At 49.9% G+C, this 21195-nt stretch overlaps 2 protein-coding genes across 2 annotated transcripts in view; one reads left to right on the top strand and one right to left on the bottom strand.

The window, feature by feature from the left end:
* The window catches only part of RAB37 (RAB37, member RAS oncogene family), a 65269-nt gene that overhangs the window by 19945 nt on the left and 24129 nt on the right, over positions 1-21195 (top strand). The gene's annotated exons all lie outside the window — the stretch shown is intronic.
* LOC138082768 (CMRF35-like molecule 1) lies at positions 253-20596 on the bottom strand. The gene is made up of 8 exons (XM_068976070.1): positions 20530-20596; positions 17239-17403; positions 6631-6963; positions 5152-5239; positions 3791-3903; positions 1381-1403; positions 938-1087; positions 253-471 (listed from the first exon to the last, which is right to left on the bottom strand). The coding sequence occupies exons 1-8, from the start codon at positions 20594-20596 to the stop codon at positions 253-255; spliced, it is 1158 nt and encodes a 385-aa protein (XP_068832171.1).

Raw genomic sequence — 21195 nt, 5'->3', positions numbered from 1 at the left:
CCTCAACCCTGTCTCAAGCTGTGTGGGAGAGAACAGGATGTGGAAAGACCCCTGTCTAACTCTCAGAAGCTCCCTGAGACCAGACCCCAAGCCATCAGACCAGAGCTGGCCATGATGTCAGCTTCATCAGTCAGAGACCTCAGTCGCTGGCTGGTCCCCTGAGGGGACAGAAGGGGCAGAAAGCAGACGAATGGAACAGGAAGGTGCTTAGAGGTCTCGAGGGGACTCAGAGAGGGGCCTCTGGGGCTGAGGCTAAGGCTTTCTGACAGTGCTATACTCTGTGGACTTCTCGAGGATCCTGCTGGGAGGGCGGGTGTTGAGATGCTCCATGTTGCTGTAGGTCGGCTGTTCATCCGAGGTGTCCAAAGACAGAGCTGCGTAGGTGATGCTGTCCCTGGAAACCTCAGCCTGCAGCGAAGATGTCTTCGGGGTTAGAGGGGTGTAGGGGATGTTGTCCCTGAAGATGTCAGCCTGCAGTGAAGATGTCCTCGGGGTTAGAGGTGCTGGCCGGAGGCTGCCCACCCATGGAGGAGGCCTTGGAGGACCCCAGGGAGACAGACCCTCCAGGACTTCTGGAGGCTTCTCCCAGACCCTCCAGCCCCTCCTCCCTCCACTCAGCCAGGCACCCTGAGCTCCAGTCGTAGGAGAAGGTGCTGTCCCTCAATTCTGTGCCAGGGCAGCACATTTTGCACAGAATACTGGGTCACTTGGCCGCACACCAGCATACGGACCGTGTCTGACCGGACTCTGAGTCTCCAGTGCTGAGGTCTGGTATGGAGGTGATGCCAAAGGCCAAAAGCCCGCAGGGGCTCTGCCAGCCAGTCTTTCCATGGCTGCATCTTTGCTCAGCGCCCACCTTCCCACATTGGCAAGAGAAGACCCATCCTCAAAGGAAGAGGCACCAGCGGGTCTGGTCCGAGCCCCACCGAGCACATACCGTGTTGGCATAGTCCCCGTCCCCTGAGTAGGCCTGGGGGGAGGAGGGGGCCCTCTCAGAGGCCTTCTTCCGGGAGGAGCCAGAGGGCTTTTCAATCTGCTGCAGGTTCAGGTCTGCGTAGCAGATGTCGCTCCCCGGGGGCTGAAGCACCTAGGAGACGAGACTCGGGTTCCACAGAGGGACACGCGGCTCCCAGCTTCCGCTGCAACCTCCACTTCCTCTCAGCCTCCCACGCCTGCCCCCTCCCAAGCCCCCTCCCTTCTTGCTGATTCCAGCATCTTCCCAGGCCCCTTCCCAGCCCTTGCAGCTGGGTCATGAGCATACGGGCACTTGGGCACAGGGATTGTCTGAGGCACTTGGGCCTCAGTGCTCCTGGGAGATGGAAAACAAGAAGGGAGGCAAGGTGTCCCAGGTTTCTGTTCTGACCTCGGGGACTCTCTTACCTCCACTGGGGATGTCCCAGCAGCTAAAAGACAAAAACAACCAGAGTTAGAAAGCCCATTCAGAGACTCACCCGTGCCTCCAGGTCTGGGGAAGAAATGAAGTGAATTAAGCTTCAGGCTCAGAGAAAAGAGTAAGTGTGTGTGTGTGCGTGCGTGCGCATGCATGCTCAATCTCTCAGTTGCATCCAACTCCTCACAATCTCACGAACTGCCGCCCTGCCAGGCTCCTCAGTCCATGGAACTTCCCAGGCAAGGATACTGGAGCGGGTTGCCATTTCCTACTCCAGAGGATCTTCCTGACTCAGGGATCAAACCTGCATCTCCTGAATTGCAGGCAGATTCTTACTGCTGAGCCATCTGAGAAGAGACCTGGTTCTAGATCTCATCCCTCAGATGACAAATAAGGAGACCTCGGTCCATCTATTCCCCACATCGCAGAACTGTGTGATCAGTTGCTCAGGTGGCCCTGCCAGCTGTCAACTCCTCTGGGATTAGGCTCCGCCTAGAACTTCTGGAATTCTGCCTGTAACTCCACCATTTCTCAACCTGCCTGTCATCTTTCACAGGTCAACTCAAGTCACACCTACTTTCTGCAGCTACCCAGGCACTTGAATCCCTCCCTTGCCAGCTCCCAGGGTATTTGATTTATGTCTGTCTCATCACCCTTCTGTGGTAAAGAATCCACCTGCCAGTGCAGAAGACCCAGGTTCGATCCCTGGGTCAGGAAGACCCCTTGGAGAAGGAAATGGCAACCCACTCCAGTATTCTTGCCTGGGAAAATCCCATGGACAGAGGGGACTGGTGGGCTACAGTCCCTGGGGTCACACAAGAGTCGACACAACTGAACAACTAAACAACAAAAGACGACACCCTTGTCCCACTGAATTCTGGCCAGCCTTCAGGTGGGATGTGGGCTGCTAGTGGCCGAGCCTGTTCTGCGCTTTCCCGGTGCTGGCTGTACCAGGCGCACAAGGGCTCCAGCAGTACAGCTTGCTCATGAGACAGGATTGTTCTAAGCTGCTCTCCAAGTGAAGCACTTGAGCTGAGTCAACACTGTATGGACCAGCTATTTCTTTATCTCCCTGCCATCTCCTGCACCTAGTTTTGGAGACTACAGAGAAATAATATAACCGCCCCCTAGCCCCGGTTTTTAGGTAGAACAGAATGTATTTAGGTCACAGACAATACATTTGGGAGAAAATATGATGAGCCAAGAGTCAGGCTCCCTTCTTCCCAAACTACAAGATTCCCCAGGCTGTTGTGGGGGCGGGGGGCGGTGAGGGCAGCGTTGAACAGGGCCCCGTGAGAGCTCGGGTCCTGCTGGATTCCAAGAAGGAGAAGGTGCAATCATTTTAAGAATGTGGAAGTGGAGTAAGACAGGAAAAGGGTTGGTCGAGGCCAAACCTCGTGACTGACAAGTGCAGACTTGCGAGCAGGGGCCCTTCCCTAAAGGGTAAATTTACATAGAACATGGAGGGTAGCTTAAGAAAAGGCTGGAGAAGAGGAAGAGCAAAAATAGGCCTGGGGTCGTCCCCGGTAGCTCAGTGATAAAGAATCCGCCTGGCAATGCAAAGCCCCATGAGTTCAATCCCTGGTCCCGGAAGATCCCACATGCCTTGGGGCAACTAAGCCCATACATGACAACTATTGAGCCTGTACTCTGGAGCCCATGAGCCACAACTACTGAAGTCCTCACGCCCTGGAGCCCGTTCTCAGCAACAGGAGAAGCCACTGCAGTGAGAAGCTTGCGCGCTGCCGCTAGAGAGTAGCCTCTGCTCGCCCCAACTAGAGAAATGCCTGAGCAGCAACGAAGACCCAGCATGGCCAAAAGTAAATAGATAAAAACAGGAGTGGCCACCAGCCCTTCTGAGGAAATCCAGAGGACTGTATGCGTGTGTCCGAGCACGCGCGTGCATTCACGTGCGGGCGGTGTTTGCGCATGCATACGTGTCCATGGGCTCATGCGCCTGTGTGTCCATTCGCTTGTGTGTGCATAACTTCCTGAGGGTGTCTCCCCTGCCCCCACGTCCACTCAGTCCCTCCGTGACAACCACAGCAAGTGGTGGTCAAGACTCGAAAGGGTGTGGGTGCTCTAGAAGGGCTGCCTGCCTAAGGCCATTGTCACCTCCGCCACCAACAGTCAAATCAGGAAATGGACCAGGAGGCAGAGCAAAGAGGCAAGAAGAACAAGGAGGGATGTTCAAGGCAGACCTGACGCTGAAAGCTCCTGGGCTCACCTCCAAGCTCCAGCCCCTCAAACCGCCAGCTGCTGAGGCTTTTGGGACAGCAACCCTTCCGGAGTCTGCGGGCGATCCATGCGTCCGAAGGCTCCGGGATGACCACGCGGGCGGTCAACCCCACGCGCTGCTGCCCAGCCCAGCCCACCCCAGCCTCAGCCCGGTCTCCTCACCTTTCTTCCGTCGCTTCGCCATTCTCCAAGCCACGAGCGAGGCCACCATGAAGAGAAGCAGCAACACCGCAAAGATGAGAGGAAGGAGGACACTGAGCCCCAGGCCATCGTTGCTGGAAACAACAGAGGAGGCCCCCGTGGTCGACCTCCCCCCTTGACCTTATCCCACCCACCCGGGGGCAGAGATGGCCGCACACCTTTAGACCTTCCAACTGCAGGGCTCTGGTTTCCAGCCTAGGAAACCCCTACTCCTGGGGGCCCTCAAAGATTTTTTTTTTCCCTTTTCTTGGCTGCACCACAGGGCTTATGGGATTTTAGTCCTCTGACCGGGAATTGAACCTGCTCCCTCCGCAGTGAAATCATGGAATCCTAACCACTGAACCACCAGGGAGTTCTCCAAAAATGTTTTTTTAATATTTCATTTATTTGTGCTGAGTCTTAGCTGCAGCAGGCAAACTCCTTATTGCAGCACATGGGATCTAGCTCCCTAACAGGGATCAAACCCAAGCCCTCCACATTGGGAGCACAGAGTTCTAGCCACTGGACCACCAGGGAAGTCCTGGTTTTAAAAAAAAAAAGATGGGAGAGGACTGTTTCACACGGTGTTTCTGTGGGTCTGCAGGCCAAACAGAAATTGCATGGCAAAGGCTCTGGAAAGTCTTTCCTATTTCTCTGCTTGCCCCCCGTGCAGGCTGAACAGCGTCCTTCACCCGGTAGTTCACTCAGAACCTGAGATCCGTTTGGAAGTAAGATCTTTGCAGAGGTCGTCAAGTTAAGATGAGGTCATGCTGGATCAGGATGGGCCCGAGGCAAGTGACTGGTGTCCTTATAAAGGATAAATTGGTGGTCCAGTGGCTAAGACTCCTCGCTCCCAATGCAGGGGGGCCAGGTTCAATTCCTGGTCAGGGAACTAGATCCCACAGCTGGCAACTAAGAGTTTACATACCACAACTAAGACTCAGTGCAGTCAAATAAATAATTTTTTTTTAAAAAGGGGGCGGGGTGGAAATCGGGGCACACAGACACACAGGGAGAAGGCCATGTGATGTCAGAGGCCAAGGTTGGCGTGATGTTGCCACAAGCCAAGGAATGCCCAGCTTACCGGCAGCCCCCAGAAGTGAGGAGACTGGCCTGGGACAGACTCTACTTTAGAGTCCCAAGAAGGAGCCAACCTGCCCACACATTGGTTTCATTTCTGGCCTCCTGAGCTGTGAGAGCAAGTGAGAGGGGGCCCTAGCATTCTTGAGCCCAAGAGTGCAGAGACAAGCTCTGGCTGGGACCTGGGACTACAGAGGGTGCCCCCTTCCAAGGAGTTTGGGCCCAGTGGTCCACGAGGAATGGGAGCCTCGTAGCTGGCTTACCTGTCTTTGGAGTGGTGGCCGGTCGCAGCTGAGGAGCGAATATTATCTTTTGTGTTGACAGTGGAGGTGGTGGGAATGGTGGTCGGCACTGTAGTTGGTGCTTGGCACAGAGATCAGGTTACACAGCACTCTGCCTGCTCACCGCCCGTCACCCTACACACGGCTCTGAGTCTGGGGCCTGGGGGTTTGGGGAGCATGGGCCTCCCTGCCCTGAGGATTGGTGAGCATGAGCCTCCCTATCCGGAGTGTCTGGAGCAGGGCCAAGGGAGGGGCCAACAGCCCAGACTGCTCATATCGCCCTGGCCTCCAGGAGACTCAGAGCCTCAGAGGCAGTGGGGCTGGCACAGGTCCAGGGAGGTTAGAGGGGCCCAGGGTCGCCTCAGGCCAAGGGCACCTGGAGGGAGCAGGATTCAAATGCTCCAGCTACTTGTGATGGGGCCGTGGCCAGTGCCCCCCCCATCTACTTATCCACGAGGACAGGAGTAGAATGGGGGCTGCCAGGCAGCTGACACAGCCAAGATCTGCGAAGTCAAAGGTCAGGAATGGCAGCCCTGAGCAAAATCCCGAGGCTCGGGAAAAGCCTGCACTTGGAGGACGTTATTAATCACCCAAGATGGGGAGAGTTCTCAGGAATGGTATCAGGATTGAATGAGATGACATAGCTGTTGTACTTTGCAAGTATAATGAGCCTCACAGGTTCCAGGTGTGAGTGGGGGGGCGGGGAGGGGCGGTGACTGTTGACTGTGTACCCAGCCCCGCTTCCACACAGGTGCCCCTTGAGCTGGTGCCATCTATCTGAGGATCAGCAGAAGCAGAGCCCAATAGATAAATTATGTCAAACCAAGATCGCTGAGCTAACATGCCCAGGAGTGTTTGCCTTCTAGAAGGATTGAGGAAGAGAGTGTTGTTCAACTCAAATGTATAAATGGCTCCTGATGGGGTTTCATGCATCAGAATTGCAGCCTTCTGTCTGTGGAGCCCTTTCCGGACCCCAAAATTAAGCACAGCATCCCCCACTGGGCTGGGACTTCCCCCTGAGATGGGATATGGAACACGCAATGGGAACGGCAGCTCTGAAGACCCAACCCTGAATTCCAGAAAGAGCAGGAACACCCCCAGGGGAGCAGGGGTCCCAGGAAAGCACTGGCAGGAATCGGGGTCTCCAGGTCCCACAGAGGAGGGTCCCTTGACCCACAGACTGACACGGGGACCACCACCTTCATCCTCTTGGGAGCAGACTCGGGCACTGACTGTGCGCAGGGAAACAGGCTGCTGGGAAAGCCTGATCCAGCCCAGAGTTGGCCCTGGAGCCAGGAGAGCATCGAGGGGAAGCCCAGCCACTCCAGCCCACGTGGTCAGCAGGGGCTCCGTGAGCCCTCAGGACTCCCCCATCCCAGGGACATTCCCTCTGAGGGACAGCTGGGTCCATGGACAGAGCAGGCCCTGAAGAGACACGTCCACACACACACATAGTCTTACCTGGGTCAATGGTCACATCAACTTCGTCCCCCAGGTCGACTCCAGTTCTCTCAATCCCACACCAGTAAGTGTCTGAATCGTCTAGCCTGAGCTTCTCCATGGTCACGGTGAACGAGAGGTCTTTCCAGTTGTCCTTGATGGACACGCGGCCTTGCTTCACCTCCTCCTCTGATCCACGGTTCGTTTTAACAACAAACCGGCAGCTGCTCCAGTCAGCCCCCCGGCACCACCACTTCACGTGCGGCTCCCACCCAGGGTCGTATCGACACCGCACAGTCAGTGAGCCCTGCTCCACACCTCTCACTGCTCTGGGACCCGAGATAGCAGATGAGCCTGGAAACACAAATCCATGTACGTGTCACCTCCCGTCCTGGGGGCAGGGCCACAGCCTCCTGCATTGTGAACAGTTCAACCAGACCCAATGGCCTCCTGAGCTGAGTAACAGTCAAGGAAGACAGATCAAGAGGGACTTTTTGTCCTTCAAAATTCTAGCCAAAGCCACCAAGAAAATCCCATGAAAGCAGAACTACAGATCTCAATGAAACAAAAACATTGACACAGAGCAAGAGTACCTTCCTATAATTAACCCCTCTTCCCCTCTCTGTAGTCATTAAGTCTTTCCATTTCCAGCAACGTCCATTTGCAGCCATCCCTGTGTTATTCTGGTCTGATGGGGAAGAAAGAGCAAAGGACCTATTTGCACAGAAGATGACTCTGTACTGTCGACTTCAGGATGCCCAGGGGAAACATCCTCATCACCCATCTCTGGAGAAACTGTTCCTAATTAGAAATGGTTCTAATTATGTCTACTGGTTCTATAGTAAACCAGCCCAGTAGGAAAGTAAAAAAGTGAAAGTGAAGTTGTTCAGTCCTGTCCAACTCTTTGCGACCCCATGGACTGTAGCCTACCAGGATCCTCCATCCATGGGATTTTCCAGGCAAGAATACTAGAGTGGGTTGGCATTTCCTTCTCCAGGGGATCTTCCCGACCCACCTTTGAAATTGACCAAAAGAGTAATGCCCATCAGTTTCCCGGTGCTCTGGAATTTTTATTACCCAGATCCCATTTCTTCCCACTGAATTGCTTTGGCTGCTTCATCAAAAAGCAAACTTGTGAGTTCTTTATGGATGTTCCATTCTGTCCCATTGATCTATCCTTACGAAGTTCCAATACTCTGGCCCCCTGATGCGGAGAGTTGCCTCATTAGAAAACACTCTGATGTGGGGAAAGTTTGAAGGCAAACAGAGAAGGTATCAGCGTAGGATAGATGGTTAGATAGCATCACCGACTCAATGGACATGAGTTTTAGTGAATTCCAGGAGATGGTGGAGGATCAAGGAGCCTGGTGTGCTGCAGTCCACGGGGTCACAAACAGCTGGACACGATTTAGCCACTGAACAACAACGAGGCGAATCCATACTGTCTTGAATACTACAGCCCTGCAGGAAGGCAAGGATTATAGAGAAAAGCAGCAGCATTTTCTGATATATATGATTTTCTTGCTCTTTCTTCCATTTCCTCATCTTTGAAAGATCGGAGATACAGAGAAATGTTTCTTTACTAAGGAAACAACACCTCAAGCATCACGAAGAATGGCAGCTGTCTCTAGCACTTGGTGTCAGAACCTGGGAAGTGGTGAGGAGCTCAGCAGTCTGGAGAGCAGACGCCCCTGGATGGGGTCGGGGTGGGGGGCACTTGTCCCACTGTCCTCATGCAAGAAGCAGGCGATGTGGTTTCAGATCTTTACACTTTTAAGGAGTAGCTCAAAATCTGGGTGAAATCTCTCTTTGAAACACCAGCTTAAATAGAAAAAATAGCAATCTAGCCTGGGCCTCCCAGACCCATCTGCTGGCGGACCAGTTTTGTACTGCTTAGGAATATTTTAGAGCTCTAAATGCATGTATTAGAAAAGTAAAGAGAACTTTAATATATCAAATATTTACTTCAAAAGTTAAAACAAAAAACAGAAGGAGGAGTAAGAAGAAAGGAAAAGCTAAAAGAAAGGAAATAATGAAGGTAATAAAAATTAATGAAGTAGAGAGGCTTCCCTGGTGGCTCAGTGGTAAAGAATCTGCCTGCCAATGCAGGGGACCCAGGCTCAATCCCTGACCACAGGCCACATGGTCAACACACATTTGATTTTCTAAAAACTCTTCGCAAATTAAGAGTAGAACTTCCTTTGTCTGATCAAGATTATCGAGTAAAAGCCTCAGCAAATACCGCAATGATTGTGAGATATTGGCGTATACTTTATAATCGTCAACCTGGACACTAATTCTGTATCCACTTTTCTGTACATGTTACCCATCTGTACATGTTATTTTCTGAAATTCTGACCAACGTAGTGAGACACAGAAAAATATAAGATATATATATCGTTATTGGGGGAAAATAATAACATTTAGGGAAAATATTTAAATCTTTAATTTAAAAGGATTTTCATTTTTAATGGAATTCAGTAGAGTGGCTCAAAACACAATAAACGTATTAAAAATCAGTGGCTTTCCTGTAAACCACTAACAAGTAATTGGAAAACAAAATGGAAAATTGCTCATTTACAATAACAATAAAAGTATATTAAATACCAAGGAATAGCTTGAACAGAAACAATTAGGACTTATAGAAAAAAAATCATACACAAACACTCTGAAATTTTCTTGACTGACATAAAGGTTTACACATAAAAGAGCTACATTATAATTCTGAATGAAAATGCTATATATCGCAAAAATTTTCTTCCTTCCCAAATACATTTAAAGATTTAGCTCAAAAACCCCCAGAACATTTTTATAACACGTATATTTTTTCCCAATAATCTCTGTCTATACATAGGTGTAGTATATATGTGTGCGTGCATATATATGTCTATGCATGCATGTGTAATAAATATTATATGTAATGTATGCTAGAGGTTATCTGAATAAATGAAGAGACAAGAATTTTTAACATCTGAAAGTTGAGCAATGAGTAAGGACTTGCCTGCCAAATATTAAAATGGTATCAGGCCTAATAAAGAAGCCACCTTGGAAATCTAACAAGACTAGGTGAATGCTTCAATCGAACACAGTCAAAAGCCTAAAAACAGACCTAGTCTATTTAAGAATTTTATATATGCCATAGAAAACTATGGCAAAAGTGAAAACAAATGAAAGAATCTCTTGATGAGGGTGAAAGAGGAGAGTGAAAAAGCTGGCCTAAAACTCAACATTCAAAAAACTAGGATCATGACATCCGGTCCCACCATTTCATGGCAAGTAGATAGGGAAACAGTGAAATCAGTGGCAGATCTTATTTTCTTGGGCTCCAAAATCACTGCAGACAGTGACTGCAGCCACAAAGTTAAAAGATGCTTGCTCCTTGGAAGAAAAGCTTTGACAGTGTATTAAAAAGCAGAGATATCACTTTGCTGACAAAGGTCTGTCTAGTCAAAGCTATGGCTTTTCCAGTAGTCATGTACAGATGTGAGAGTTGGACCTTTAAGAAGGCTGAGTGCCAAAGAACTGATGCTTTTGAATTTTGGTGCTGGAGAAGACTCTTGAGAGTCCCTTGGACAACAAGAGGATCAAACCAGTCAATCCTAAAGGAAATCAGTCCTGAATATTCATTGGAAAGACTGATGCTGAGGCTTCGATACTTGGACCACCTGATGCAAAGAGCTGACTCACTGGAAAAGATCCTGATGCTGGGAAAGATTGAGAGCAGGAGGAGAGGGGGACGGCAGAGGATGAGATGGTTGGATAGCATCATCGACCCAGTGAACATGAGTTTGAGCAAACTCCAGGAGACAGTGAAGGACAGGGAAGCCTGGGCATGCTGCAGTCCATGGGGTCACAAAGAGTCAGACACGACTGAGCAAGTAAACAGCAACAATATAGAAAACTAAAAGGGTAAGCAGGGAAGGGAAGGGTTAGGGCATAACCCTCTCCTGTCACCTCCCAGTGTACTCCATTGGGTAAATATAGAGAGACTAAGGAGGTCAGCATAAAACAGGAAAGCATTTCTAAAACTGGAAGAAAATAGAAGCGAATATTTATAAAATTTCTAGATGACAGGGAGCAGTTTCGAAACTTGACATTAATGAATGACAGGAAACAAAAAGTCAGTAGGGAATCTGACTACATGCAAAGACAGCATGTGGACATACCAATTAAAAAAGACTGAAAAGGCAAAGAACAGACTGAGAGACATGTTTAGAACAAATAACATAGAAAAGGATTAATGGTGTTTCTCTTTCTTTTAAGTTTTTTTACGTGGACCATTTTTAAAGGCTTTATTGAATTTGTTACAGTATTGCTTTTGTTTTATGTTTTGACTTTTTGACTACGAGGATGCTCCCCAACCAGGGATCGAACCTGCACTCGCTGCCTTGGAAGTCAGAGTCTTAACCACTGGACCACCAGGGAAGATACTATTCCCAATAGTGTCTCTCTTGATTAAGCACGTATAGAAGAAAAACATTTAAGACTCCGTTTGGAAAATTGATGAGAGATAAGAGGCAAGTCACAAAGAAGAAATTCAGTGGCTAATAAAATTCAAGTGTTCGATTTAAACAACGTAACAAACAAGAAATGTGGAAGACAACACCACTTTTCACATATCAAATCAACCAAGTGTTGATGACTGGCGTTTTGCTGACTGAGGCCAGGTGGTCCAGGCACTAGGAGAAGATGCTGGAAGGAAGGTAACTGGTTCAAACACACAGAAAGCCATAAGGCAGTTTCATGTGTCAGACACAGGCATGCCCTTCGCTCCAGTAATGATAATTCTAGGATATAGTCCTCAGGAAACAATCAGAGAGGCACACAAGAAGGGTGTGCACAAAGATTCATTACATAGTTAGCAAAAATTAAGGAAACAAAACCCACTTCCATCAATCGGGGAAATAAGTACACAATGAAATAATGCAAACACTGATAATGAGGCTTAGAAATATTTTTAATTATGTGGAAAATTCTCATATGAAGTGAAAATTAGGGTTTTTAAAAATCATATACAGTATAATATCAACTAACTTTTTAAAATGCATAAAAAAGATCAAAACTAAACTAGAATGTTAACAACTGGTTGCCTTGAGCATTCAGACAGACATGAGGTTTTTTATTTTTCCTAATTCTTCATTTTTTTATGTACTTCACTTTTCTTTTTCCTGTACTTTTCCAAGTATCAATAACAAGATCTTATTACTTTCAAAATCATAGAAAAACAAATGCCTGGACAGGGCTGTTTAATAGTGTAGTGGGCCGAGTAACAACCCCTAAAGATGTCCTAACCCCAAAAACCTGTGAACACAATTAGCCTTACATGGCAAAAAAGGTCTGTGCAGGTGTGATTGAATTAAGCAAAGTCCTTATCAGAGGGAGGCAGGAGGGTCAGGGTCAGAGAAGGAGAGATGACCGTGGAGCGGGGGCTGTGGTGATGTAGGGCCACATCCCAAGGAGATCGGGTAGCTTCTGGAAGTTAGAAGAATCAAGGGGTTGAATTCTCCCCCTAGAGTCACCAGGAGAAATGTTGTCCTGTTGACTCGTTTTAGACTTCTGATCTCTGCTGCTGCTGCTGCTGCTAAGTCATTTCAGTCGTGTCCAACTCTGTGCGACCCCATAGACAGCAGCCCACCAGGCTCCCCCGTCCCTGGGATTCTCCAGGCAAGAACACTGGAGTGGGTTGCCATTTCCTTCTCCAATGCATGAAAGTGAAAAGTGAAAGGGAAGTCGCTCAGTCATTTCCAACTCTTAGCGACCCTGTGGACTGCAGCCTACCAGGCTCCTTCGTCCATGGGACTTTCCAAGCAAGAGTACTGGAGTGGGGTGCCATTGCCTTCTCCGTTCTGATCTCTAGATGTAATATTCTAAGCTTGTGTTCTTCTAATCCCCTAAGTTTGTGGTCGTTTGTCCCAGAGCCCTAGGGCTTTAACATAGACGGCCGCCTCATCTTTAGTTGCTACGCCTCTAACGGCTTGTAGAGAGTTTAGTTTTGGGCTTCCTTGGTAGCAGTGGTAAAGAATTCCACTTCCTTGAATTGCAGTGGGACGTGGGTTCAATCCCTGGGTCAGGAAGATCCTCTGGATTAGGAAATGGCAACCTGCTCCAGTATTCTAGCCTGGAGAATACCATGGACAGAGGAGCCTGGTGGGCTATAGTCCGTGGAGTCCCAGAGAGTCAGACATGATTGAGAGGCTGGGCAGACCTGCACTGACTCTTGAACCATCTGTCCACTCCCTTCTCTCAGACCCCTCTTCGGGGTTCCCACTCCCCATCAACCTTGCAGAGCACTGGCTCTACTTTGGGGAACCGTCCTGGCCCAGAGGCAGCCCGGAGCTCCAAGAAGCAGCACCTTCACTGGGCATGGCTACTCACAGCCTGGAGGGTGGAGAATAATCCTAGATCAGGTGGAAACTGAGCCACAGGGAGGGAGGTGACTGACTCAGTGTCAGTAAGCGACAGGCAGGCCCGGAGCCTGCCTCCAGCTCAACAGGGGACATCAGCTAGTCTCCGCTCTGGGTCAACACTTCTGGGGTCTGGTCCACCTCCGCCACCACTTACAGTGAGGCCAAGTGGGACAGGCAGCTAATTTTTCTCTGAAAAAAAATTTTTGTTATCGTTGCTTAGTTGCTAAGCCGTGTCCAACATTTTTGCGACCCCATGGACTGTAGCCCAATAGACTCCCCTTTCCATGGGATTTCCCAGGCAAGAATACTGTAGTGGGTTGCCATTTCCTTCTCCAGGTGATCTTCCTGACCCAGAGATCCAACCCGTGTCTCCTGCATTGGCAGGCAGATTGTTTATCACTGAGCCACAAGAGAGAGTCATTTAAAGTCTTGCTTCTCACAGAAAATGAATTGCTATAAAGTCCAGTGGAAAGTTTCTGGGTTGTTTTCTGCGTACTTTTGCAACAGTGAGCTCTCGAGAAGAAGGAAGCAGTGCTGGTTAAATGTGTTGCTTGTGATCGGAAGTCCTATGGTTGAGGCTGGTCACAGGTTGGCACCAAGGTTCGCGCTGGCGACTAGGTTCTTATCAGCACACAGCTGTGCCTGTTCCGCTTCAAACATTCCTGCTCTGTCTTAATCCCTCCCAAACCGTGTACACGCAGGCACTACTCTCACATCTGCCAGCCATCACGTTCCCCTGCTCCAGATGTCAGGGGGAAGCACAGAACCCTCTATGTGCCTTCCTCAACCTTGCTTGCCAATTTGTCCCCTAACTTCTCACCCCAGATCTATCTCCTCTGTTTCCACACCGAAACTTGAGGCTGAGCATCCACAAGCCATCTCCAGCCACCCACAAGCCACATGTCTCTCTCCTCCTCTAAGACCTTTTCCCCTAACAAATAAAAGCAACCTCCCCACCAGTGGTTCAGTGGGTAAAGAATCAGCCTGTAACGCAGGAGACAGAGGACGTGGGTTCAATCCCTGGGTCAGGAAGATCCCTTGGAGGAAAATATGGCAACCCGCTCCAGTATTCTTGCCTGGAGAATTCCCTGGACAGAGGAGCCTGGTGGGCTACAGTCCATGGGGTCACAAAGAACATACAGAGCAGAACCTCCCAATCAGCCCCAACAGGAGTGTGTGGGGCCTGTAACAAAGGCCTTCTGTTCCTCAGACGCACCAAGGTCAAGCTCATTTCCATAGGAGAGCCTTGCTGTCCCTCGTGCCTGAGAAACTTCCTCGATCTGAAGTACCTGCTCCTTCTTGTCCTCCAGGTCTCAGCCCAGGTGGCTCCCCCCTCAGAGGGCTCCTTCTAAGCCCACCCATCGAAAGCACTCCCCCCACCCCCTGAGTCAGGGCATGGCACTTAGCTTTGCTCGCAGCATGCATCGCTGCTTATAAGTATCATTCTCATTTCTACGCCTGATGGACTGAATGATCAAAGCAGACAACGCAAAACAGTCACAGGTCACAAAGGACTGTCTGGTTGTCGTGCCTTCTGCAGCCTCAGATCCAAAGGCGACCACAGAAAGTTTTCTCTGGAGACCATAACTGCTCCTAACTCTCCTCTCTGCTCTTTGATTATTTTCTTATTGAGATATAATTCACACATCACGCAATTCACCCTTTTAAGTTGTACAGTTCAGCGTTTTTGTGAGATACTCACGAAGCTGTACAAACATCACCACTAATTCCAGAACGTAGTCATCACCCTAAGAGAGACCCCGTATGAAGGAGTCCCTCCCCCCTAACTTGCTCCCCAGCCCCTGGGGACCAATAATGTACTGTCTCTATGAAGTTACATATTCTAGACATTTCATATGCAGGGAATAATACAACATACACCCTTTGGTGTTTGGATTCTTTACCAAGCTTAATGTTTTCCAGATTCATCCAGACTGTAGCACGTGTCAGTATCTCCTTCATTTTTATGACTAGTGCACCGTGGTATGAGTACACCAAGGTTTAGTTTATCCATCCATCAGTTGACAAGCACTTAGACTGTTTCCGCTATTTAGCTCCTATGAACTATGTTGCCATGAGCATTTGGATACACGTTTTTTTTACGTGGACATATGTCTTCCATTCTCTTGGATATATACCTAGGAGTGGAATTGCTGGCTAGTGTGGTAACCACATGTTTAACATTTTCATGAACGTCAAATTGCTTTCCAAAGTGGCTGCACCGTTTTACAATCCCGTGAGCAATGTCCTCTCCAGGTAATGTTAACAGCCTCAATTGTTTGATTCTATGAAAGTAGAGGGACAAAGATTCTAGGGGGTGAGGTGGGATGGGCATTATAGCAATCACTGTTCCCTGTCCATTAGAGGCATTCACTCATTCAACTAATACTCACTATTTGTCTCAACTGCATCTGTCCTGGTTGTAGGCACAAAAATCCCGGCCCTCCTGAAGTTTATTTTCTATCAAAGTGAGGGAAGGGAGAGGATAAACATGGAGAAAAGTAATGCAAGGGAACTGCTTTTTTTTCTTCTTCTTTTTGGCCACACCGTGCGGTATGTGGAACTTCCCAAACCAGGAGTCCAACACAAGCCCCCTGCAGTGGAAGTGCAAAATCTTAACCACTGGACCATCAGGGAAGTCCAGAGAATGGCTATTTTCATTAGGGTCATCAATGATGGCTTCAGTGAGAAGCAAAGACGGGAAGGAAGTGAGGACTGGACCCTTGGCTCTCTGAAGAAGAGCACTGTGCAGATTGAACATCAAGGGCCGAGGGCCTGTGGCAGAAGGGTGCCTGGCATGGATGGTCACAGAACATCCAAGAGGCTGGGATGGCTGGGGCGGGTTGAGCCAGGGGGAGCAGAGTGGCAGAGGAGACCGGGAGACGGTGTGGAGGGAGACCCGGATGGTACCAGCTGGTAGCCTCTGTAAGGACTTCGGATTTGTACTCTAGGATGGAGGTCATTGGACGGTTTTGACCAGAGAAGAGACAGGATCTGGCTTACATTTCAAAGGCTCACCATGAGATACGAAAGAAGTGATGGATGCCCCTGGGGTTCTGCCCGAGCACCTGAAAAGACAGAGTTGCCAAACACAAAGATGGGAGAGAAAGGAATTTGACAGAGGAGATGTGATCAGGCCACACTTGAAATGTCAACATCTGGGACTTCCCTGGAGGTCCAGTGGTTGAGGTTCTGCGGGAACCCAGGTTCCTTCCCTGGTCCAGGAACTGAGACCCCACAGCTCAGGGCGTGGACAAAAAAATGAAGAAGAAGAAATGTCAACATCTGAGTGAAGAAGTTGAATGGAGAGCTGGATAGAAGATTCTTGAGTGCAGGGAGATGTCCAGGCTAGGGATACAGAAACGGGAGTCATCTCAGAGAGGAGGTGAGATCAACAAGAGGCTGACCCTAGAGAGAAGGTGCTCAGACACCGAGCTCTGCAGTCCCCCAACCTGTCCAAGCCAAGAAAATCCCCTTGACTTTTAATCACAGTGAGATCCATGGGACTTCCCTGGCAGTCCAGTGGTTAAGACTCACGCTTCTAACAAGTCTTAACCATGGGTTCAGTCCTTGGTTGGGTGACTAAGATCCCTTGTCCCGCATGGCATGGCCAAAAAAACAAAAAGGTCTCCACCAACTTCCAGTCAACTTCAACCCTCTGTCTCTGCTCACATCCTAGCCCCCTTTCCCTCCTCATCCTACCACGCTTACCTTCTCTCGACCTTTCCATTCTATTTCCTTCTTCCCCGAAGAACCACCTCTTCCACTCCATCAGGCAAATCCCCTGCTTCCCTTCCTTCCAGGTCCGCCTCACCCTCACCCCTTCTCCAGAGCCTTCCCTTGCCCATAACACTTTCTGGAAGGTGAGAGCAGGGGTGCATACTCCCCATCTCTCCTGAGCACCCAGGGCGCCTCTGCTTCTCCCCCACCAGTGGCGGCCACCAGTCTGTCCATTCTGAAGGATCAGCCCCCAGAGGTCGGGAGTTATGCCTGGTGCTGGCTTCATCGTGAAGACCATGCTCCACCTTCCGCGTGGGCCATGTGAAACCCTGAGCACAGGGTTGAGTGGCTGAAACCCACAGGCTCACAACTGGGAGGAACTGCTTAGAAACAGAGCTGGTGCCTCAGCAGGATGCCTTGCTGAGCCCCCTCTTTCCTCTGCCAGCAGCTTCCTCCCTCCCCATCAACTTTCCCTGGGCGAACAGGCCCGGGCCCCGCTCACCTGAAAGCCAGAGAAAGAGGCAGAACAACGGCAGCAGGTGCATTGTGTCTTCGCACGGCTTCAGGCGCAGCGCGTCAGGGAGAACCAGCTGCAGCCTCCTTCGCTTCCAGCCCTTCTGCTTTTGCTTACTCTCACTCTCACACTTCCTCGTTCGGTCCTTTCCCACTGGCAAATGAGATGAAAAGCGGAAGGAGGCAGGATGGGTGAAATTTCAAGGCCATGCAAGAAGCGATCGTGAATAAGCTTTTGAGAAATACCTCCCTGGCCGGAGCCTCGACGGGTTCTCTAAAAGGAGAACTCTGCTCCTTCTCAGCCTTGAAGGTTGCAGACCTGCTGGGTCTGAGTGGCTTTTACTCAGTCCTTCTCCCCTGGTGGGAAGATTGGGATAGGGGGAGCCTGGTACCCCTGGAGAAGTTGTGGAGAGCCAAGACTGATGGACACAACGGCCTACACGTGGGATTTCAAGCATAGCTGAATGCTCAGGAGCCCAGAAGCTCAGGAATTCTACTTAATCACAGTGGGGCTTGGGCCAAAGTCACAGGAGAGATTCTAGATTCCAAGCTAGACCAGAGATGGGAAGCAGAGGGTGAGGAAGTATCAAAACCCAGACAACTGGGACTTTCCTGGTGGTGCAGTGGTTAAGACTCCAAGAGGGCAAGGGTTCAATCTCTGGTTGGGAAACTAAGATCCCATGCGGCTCATGGGGCAGCAGAAAAAATACTTTAATAAATAATTCATTTAAAAAAAAAAAACAGAGTACCCACTAAAAGAAAAGGGCTCAAAGAGTAGGAATATGTGATCAGGGAACTCCTGGTGCAGTGGGCAAGAGGGGCCTCTGTCCTGAGAACATACCAGAAACTCTTATCACTGTGCCCACCTTACAAGGTAAGCATCTGTGAATGTCGATTCTAGCCTGAATCCTCCAGAAACTTGTCAGTTATACCTTCCTGAAGAAACCAGCTCATTGTTCATAGCTATTCACCCCCAGCGCCTTACCCCCTCAACACACGCTTTGCAATAACTACTTCTTGCAGTGGAAATAAAGGATGCGCCCACCAGCTTCCCCCATCTGACTCCCTTTCTTTCTGACAACTCTGTGTTGGCAGAGTTGCCATCCTTCCCTCCCCTTCCCTATCAGAATCCCAGCAAGACCTGGGATGAAGCCCAGAAATTAGGAAAGGACCAGACCTTTCTCAGATTTTGTTCCTGGAGCTTCCTTTGCCGTGTGCCCCACGTACCTGGTGATGTCTTGGGGAGCAAGTGTGTCCCAAGGAGAGATCTGAGCCCCTCATGTCCTCAAGGAGAGATCTGAGCCCCTCATGTCCTCAAGGAAAGATCTGAGCCCCTCATGTCCTCAAGGAGAGATCTGAGCCCCTCATGTCCTCAAGGAGAGATCTGAGCCCTCATGTCCTTATCAGGAGTGACTAGCTGTCAGAAGGGTTATTTGCACAGGAAAATGCAGCAGCTGATAAGCAAGGGTTTTCCAGGATGTGGCCACAATTGGCTTCTCACATTACATCCTTCCAAGTGGTCAAGTCAGGTCAATGATACAGAGTGAGAACTCGGTCAGCCCTCCGTCCCTACCGTACTGCTCGGCACAGCCAACCTCAGCCTGTGACCCTGAATAGCTATCCTGAGAGACATCTTGTCTCAGCAAACAGAGACATCATTTGGCTTCCAGGGGAAATGACCAATGAGTTAAGTAAGCTGGGGCACCCTGGAAAGCAACGGGCACATGCTTTGAGGGGTATGAGGTGATCTTTCCTTTCTTGGGCACAGTCAATAAGAAGCGAACAGTCTCTGAGCTGCTCCAAATTTCAGCCTGTGTCCTGACCCTCTGATCCTGGGCCTTCCTGGGTCAAAAACAGATTCTGCTTGGAATCAACCAAAGAGAATTCTCTGGAGACATCCCTGGTAACCCAGAGGTTAAGACACCTTCCACACTTCCAGGGAAGATGCCAATTTCTTTGTATCTTGATTGGGGTAGTGATTACATTGGTATATACATTTGTTAAAACTCTTTCACTTATACCCTACAAAGTGTGGCTTCTATTGTACATAAGTTATACCTCAGTAAAGTTTATTAAAAAGAAAGAAAGAAAGACTTCACCTTCCAATGCAGCCAGTGCAGGTTTAATCCCTGCTCAAGGAGCTAAGACCCCACATACCTCATGGCCATAAAACAGAAACAAAATTATAACAAATTCAATAATGCCTTGAAAAGTGGTCCACATCAAAAAAAGAGAGAATTCCCTGAATGTCTCTAGGTGACAGCGAGTCTATTCCTCTACACAAATGCCTCTGGGGACTAGAGGAGTGCCAGGCTACTCTGGGAGGCCCGTGTCTCCAATGACCCATTTGAGGCTCTCCTCCTGGCTTGGCCATCGACATCTGCACGAGCCTGTTACCTCGCTGGGCTCCCACGTCTCCATGTGGGAAGGAAGGGATTGGACGGGTCAGCTGAGATTCCCCTGCTCTGAAGCACCTGTGTGTGTGAGTGAGTCACGTGGGCATGCACGTATGGGCACATGTGCGGTGTGTTCGTGCTTGTACCTGGGCCCGTGTGTGGGAGCTGTGTTACGAGTGTGTATTGTACTGTGTGCGCTCATGCTGTGTGTGCACAGGCGTTGTGGTTCCGTTGGTGTGTTCGACCCTCTGCAACCCCACGGACTGTAGTATTCCAGACGCCTCTGTCCTCCACTATCTCCCAGAGTTTGCTCAAATTCACAAGCAGTGAGCAGTGTGTGTGTGTTGATGCACTCGTCGGGTTGTCCTGATGACTAGGAACAGAAACTTGCTCAGGCTACCTCTCTAGGTCACATTGGGCTTACAAACTACAATCTTTTTCTGGACTCAGTCTTCTCAGGAGCTTCCCAGGTGGCACTAGTGGTAAAGAACCCACCTGCCAATGTAGGAGATCTCAGAGATACAGTTTGATCCCTGGCTCAGGAAGATCCCCTGGAGGAGGGCACGGCAACGCACTGCAGTGTTCTTGCCTGGAGAATCCCATGGACAGAGGAGCCTGGCAGGCCCCAGTCCATGGGTCGCAGAGAGTCAGACACGACTGAAGCGACAGCGCGCAGGCAGGGGGAGCAACCCCTGTATTGAAAGGGCCGGTTTCACTGGGTCTCTCCCACTCTGGAATAGAAGGTCCACGAGATGGCAGTTGCCAGGCCCACTGGAGAATTACAAAACCAAAGTTTAAACGAGGTGGACCTGACGGAACTAAGACTCTCAGTGGAGGAGCAGACGCAAACGGTGCTTAGCCAGACATCAGGGACCAGAGCAGACAGCCGCCCAGAGTCCAGCCGCCAACGCTGGGCTGAACCGGTCTCCCTCTGGGCTCTGCCACCGGCATGACGACGGCTCTCCTCACTGGGGCTTCGAGCTTCTCGCTTCTTTGTGAAAGTGAGGAAGAGGCCACGAATCTGATGGAACTTAAATGTCAGCACCCCTCACTTGCCCAGGCCCCTATATCAAATTCTGTATTCATATTTCAGGATTCTTTCTCCCACTTTGTGTGTGTGTGTGTTATTTATTTATTTGTGTGTGCCAGGTCTTGGTTGTTGCACCTGAGATCTTAGCTATGGCAGGCATGTGGGATCTAGTTCCCTGACCTAGGATCGAACCCTGGGCCCCTGGGTTGGGAGCGCAGATCCTTAGCCACTGGACCAGCAGGAAGTTCCAGGATCCTTTTAAAAAGGGCCTCCAACGTTGTATGAGCTTCAGGCCTGGGATAAATGGTCCCACCCTGGGTATCCATCCCTTGACCCCAGAGCTCTTCTCACAAAAAAGGAAGAGTCTCTTCCCCTCTCTTTGAGTCTGGACCAGACTCGGGACTTACTTTGCCCAAGAAAATGCAGCAGAAGTGATGGTGTGCCATTTCCCAGCCCCAGCCTGCAGGAGCCTCCTGCATTTCCTTTGTTCTTATGCTTCTCTACTTCCTCCTTGAGAATG

This window comes from Capricornis sumatraensis, chromosome 8, assembly GCF_032405125.1.
Source record: "Capricornis sumatraensis isolate serow.1 chromosome 8, serow.2, whole genome shotgun sequence".
NCBI classification, from domain to species: Eukaryota; Metazoa; Chordata; class Mammalia; order Artiodactyla; family Bovidae; genus Capricornis; species Capricornis sumatraensis.
Note: the sequence above shows the minus strand (reverse complement) of the source record. Positions and strands in the feature narration are given on the sequence as shown.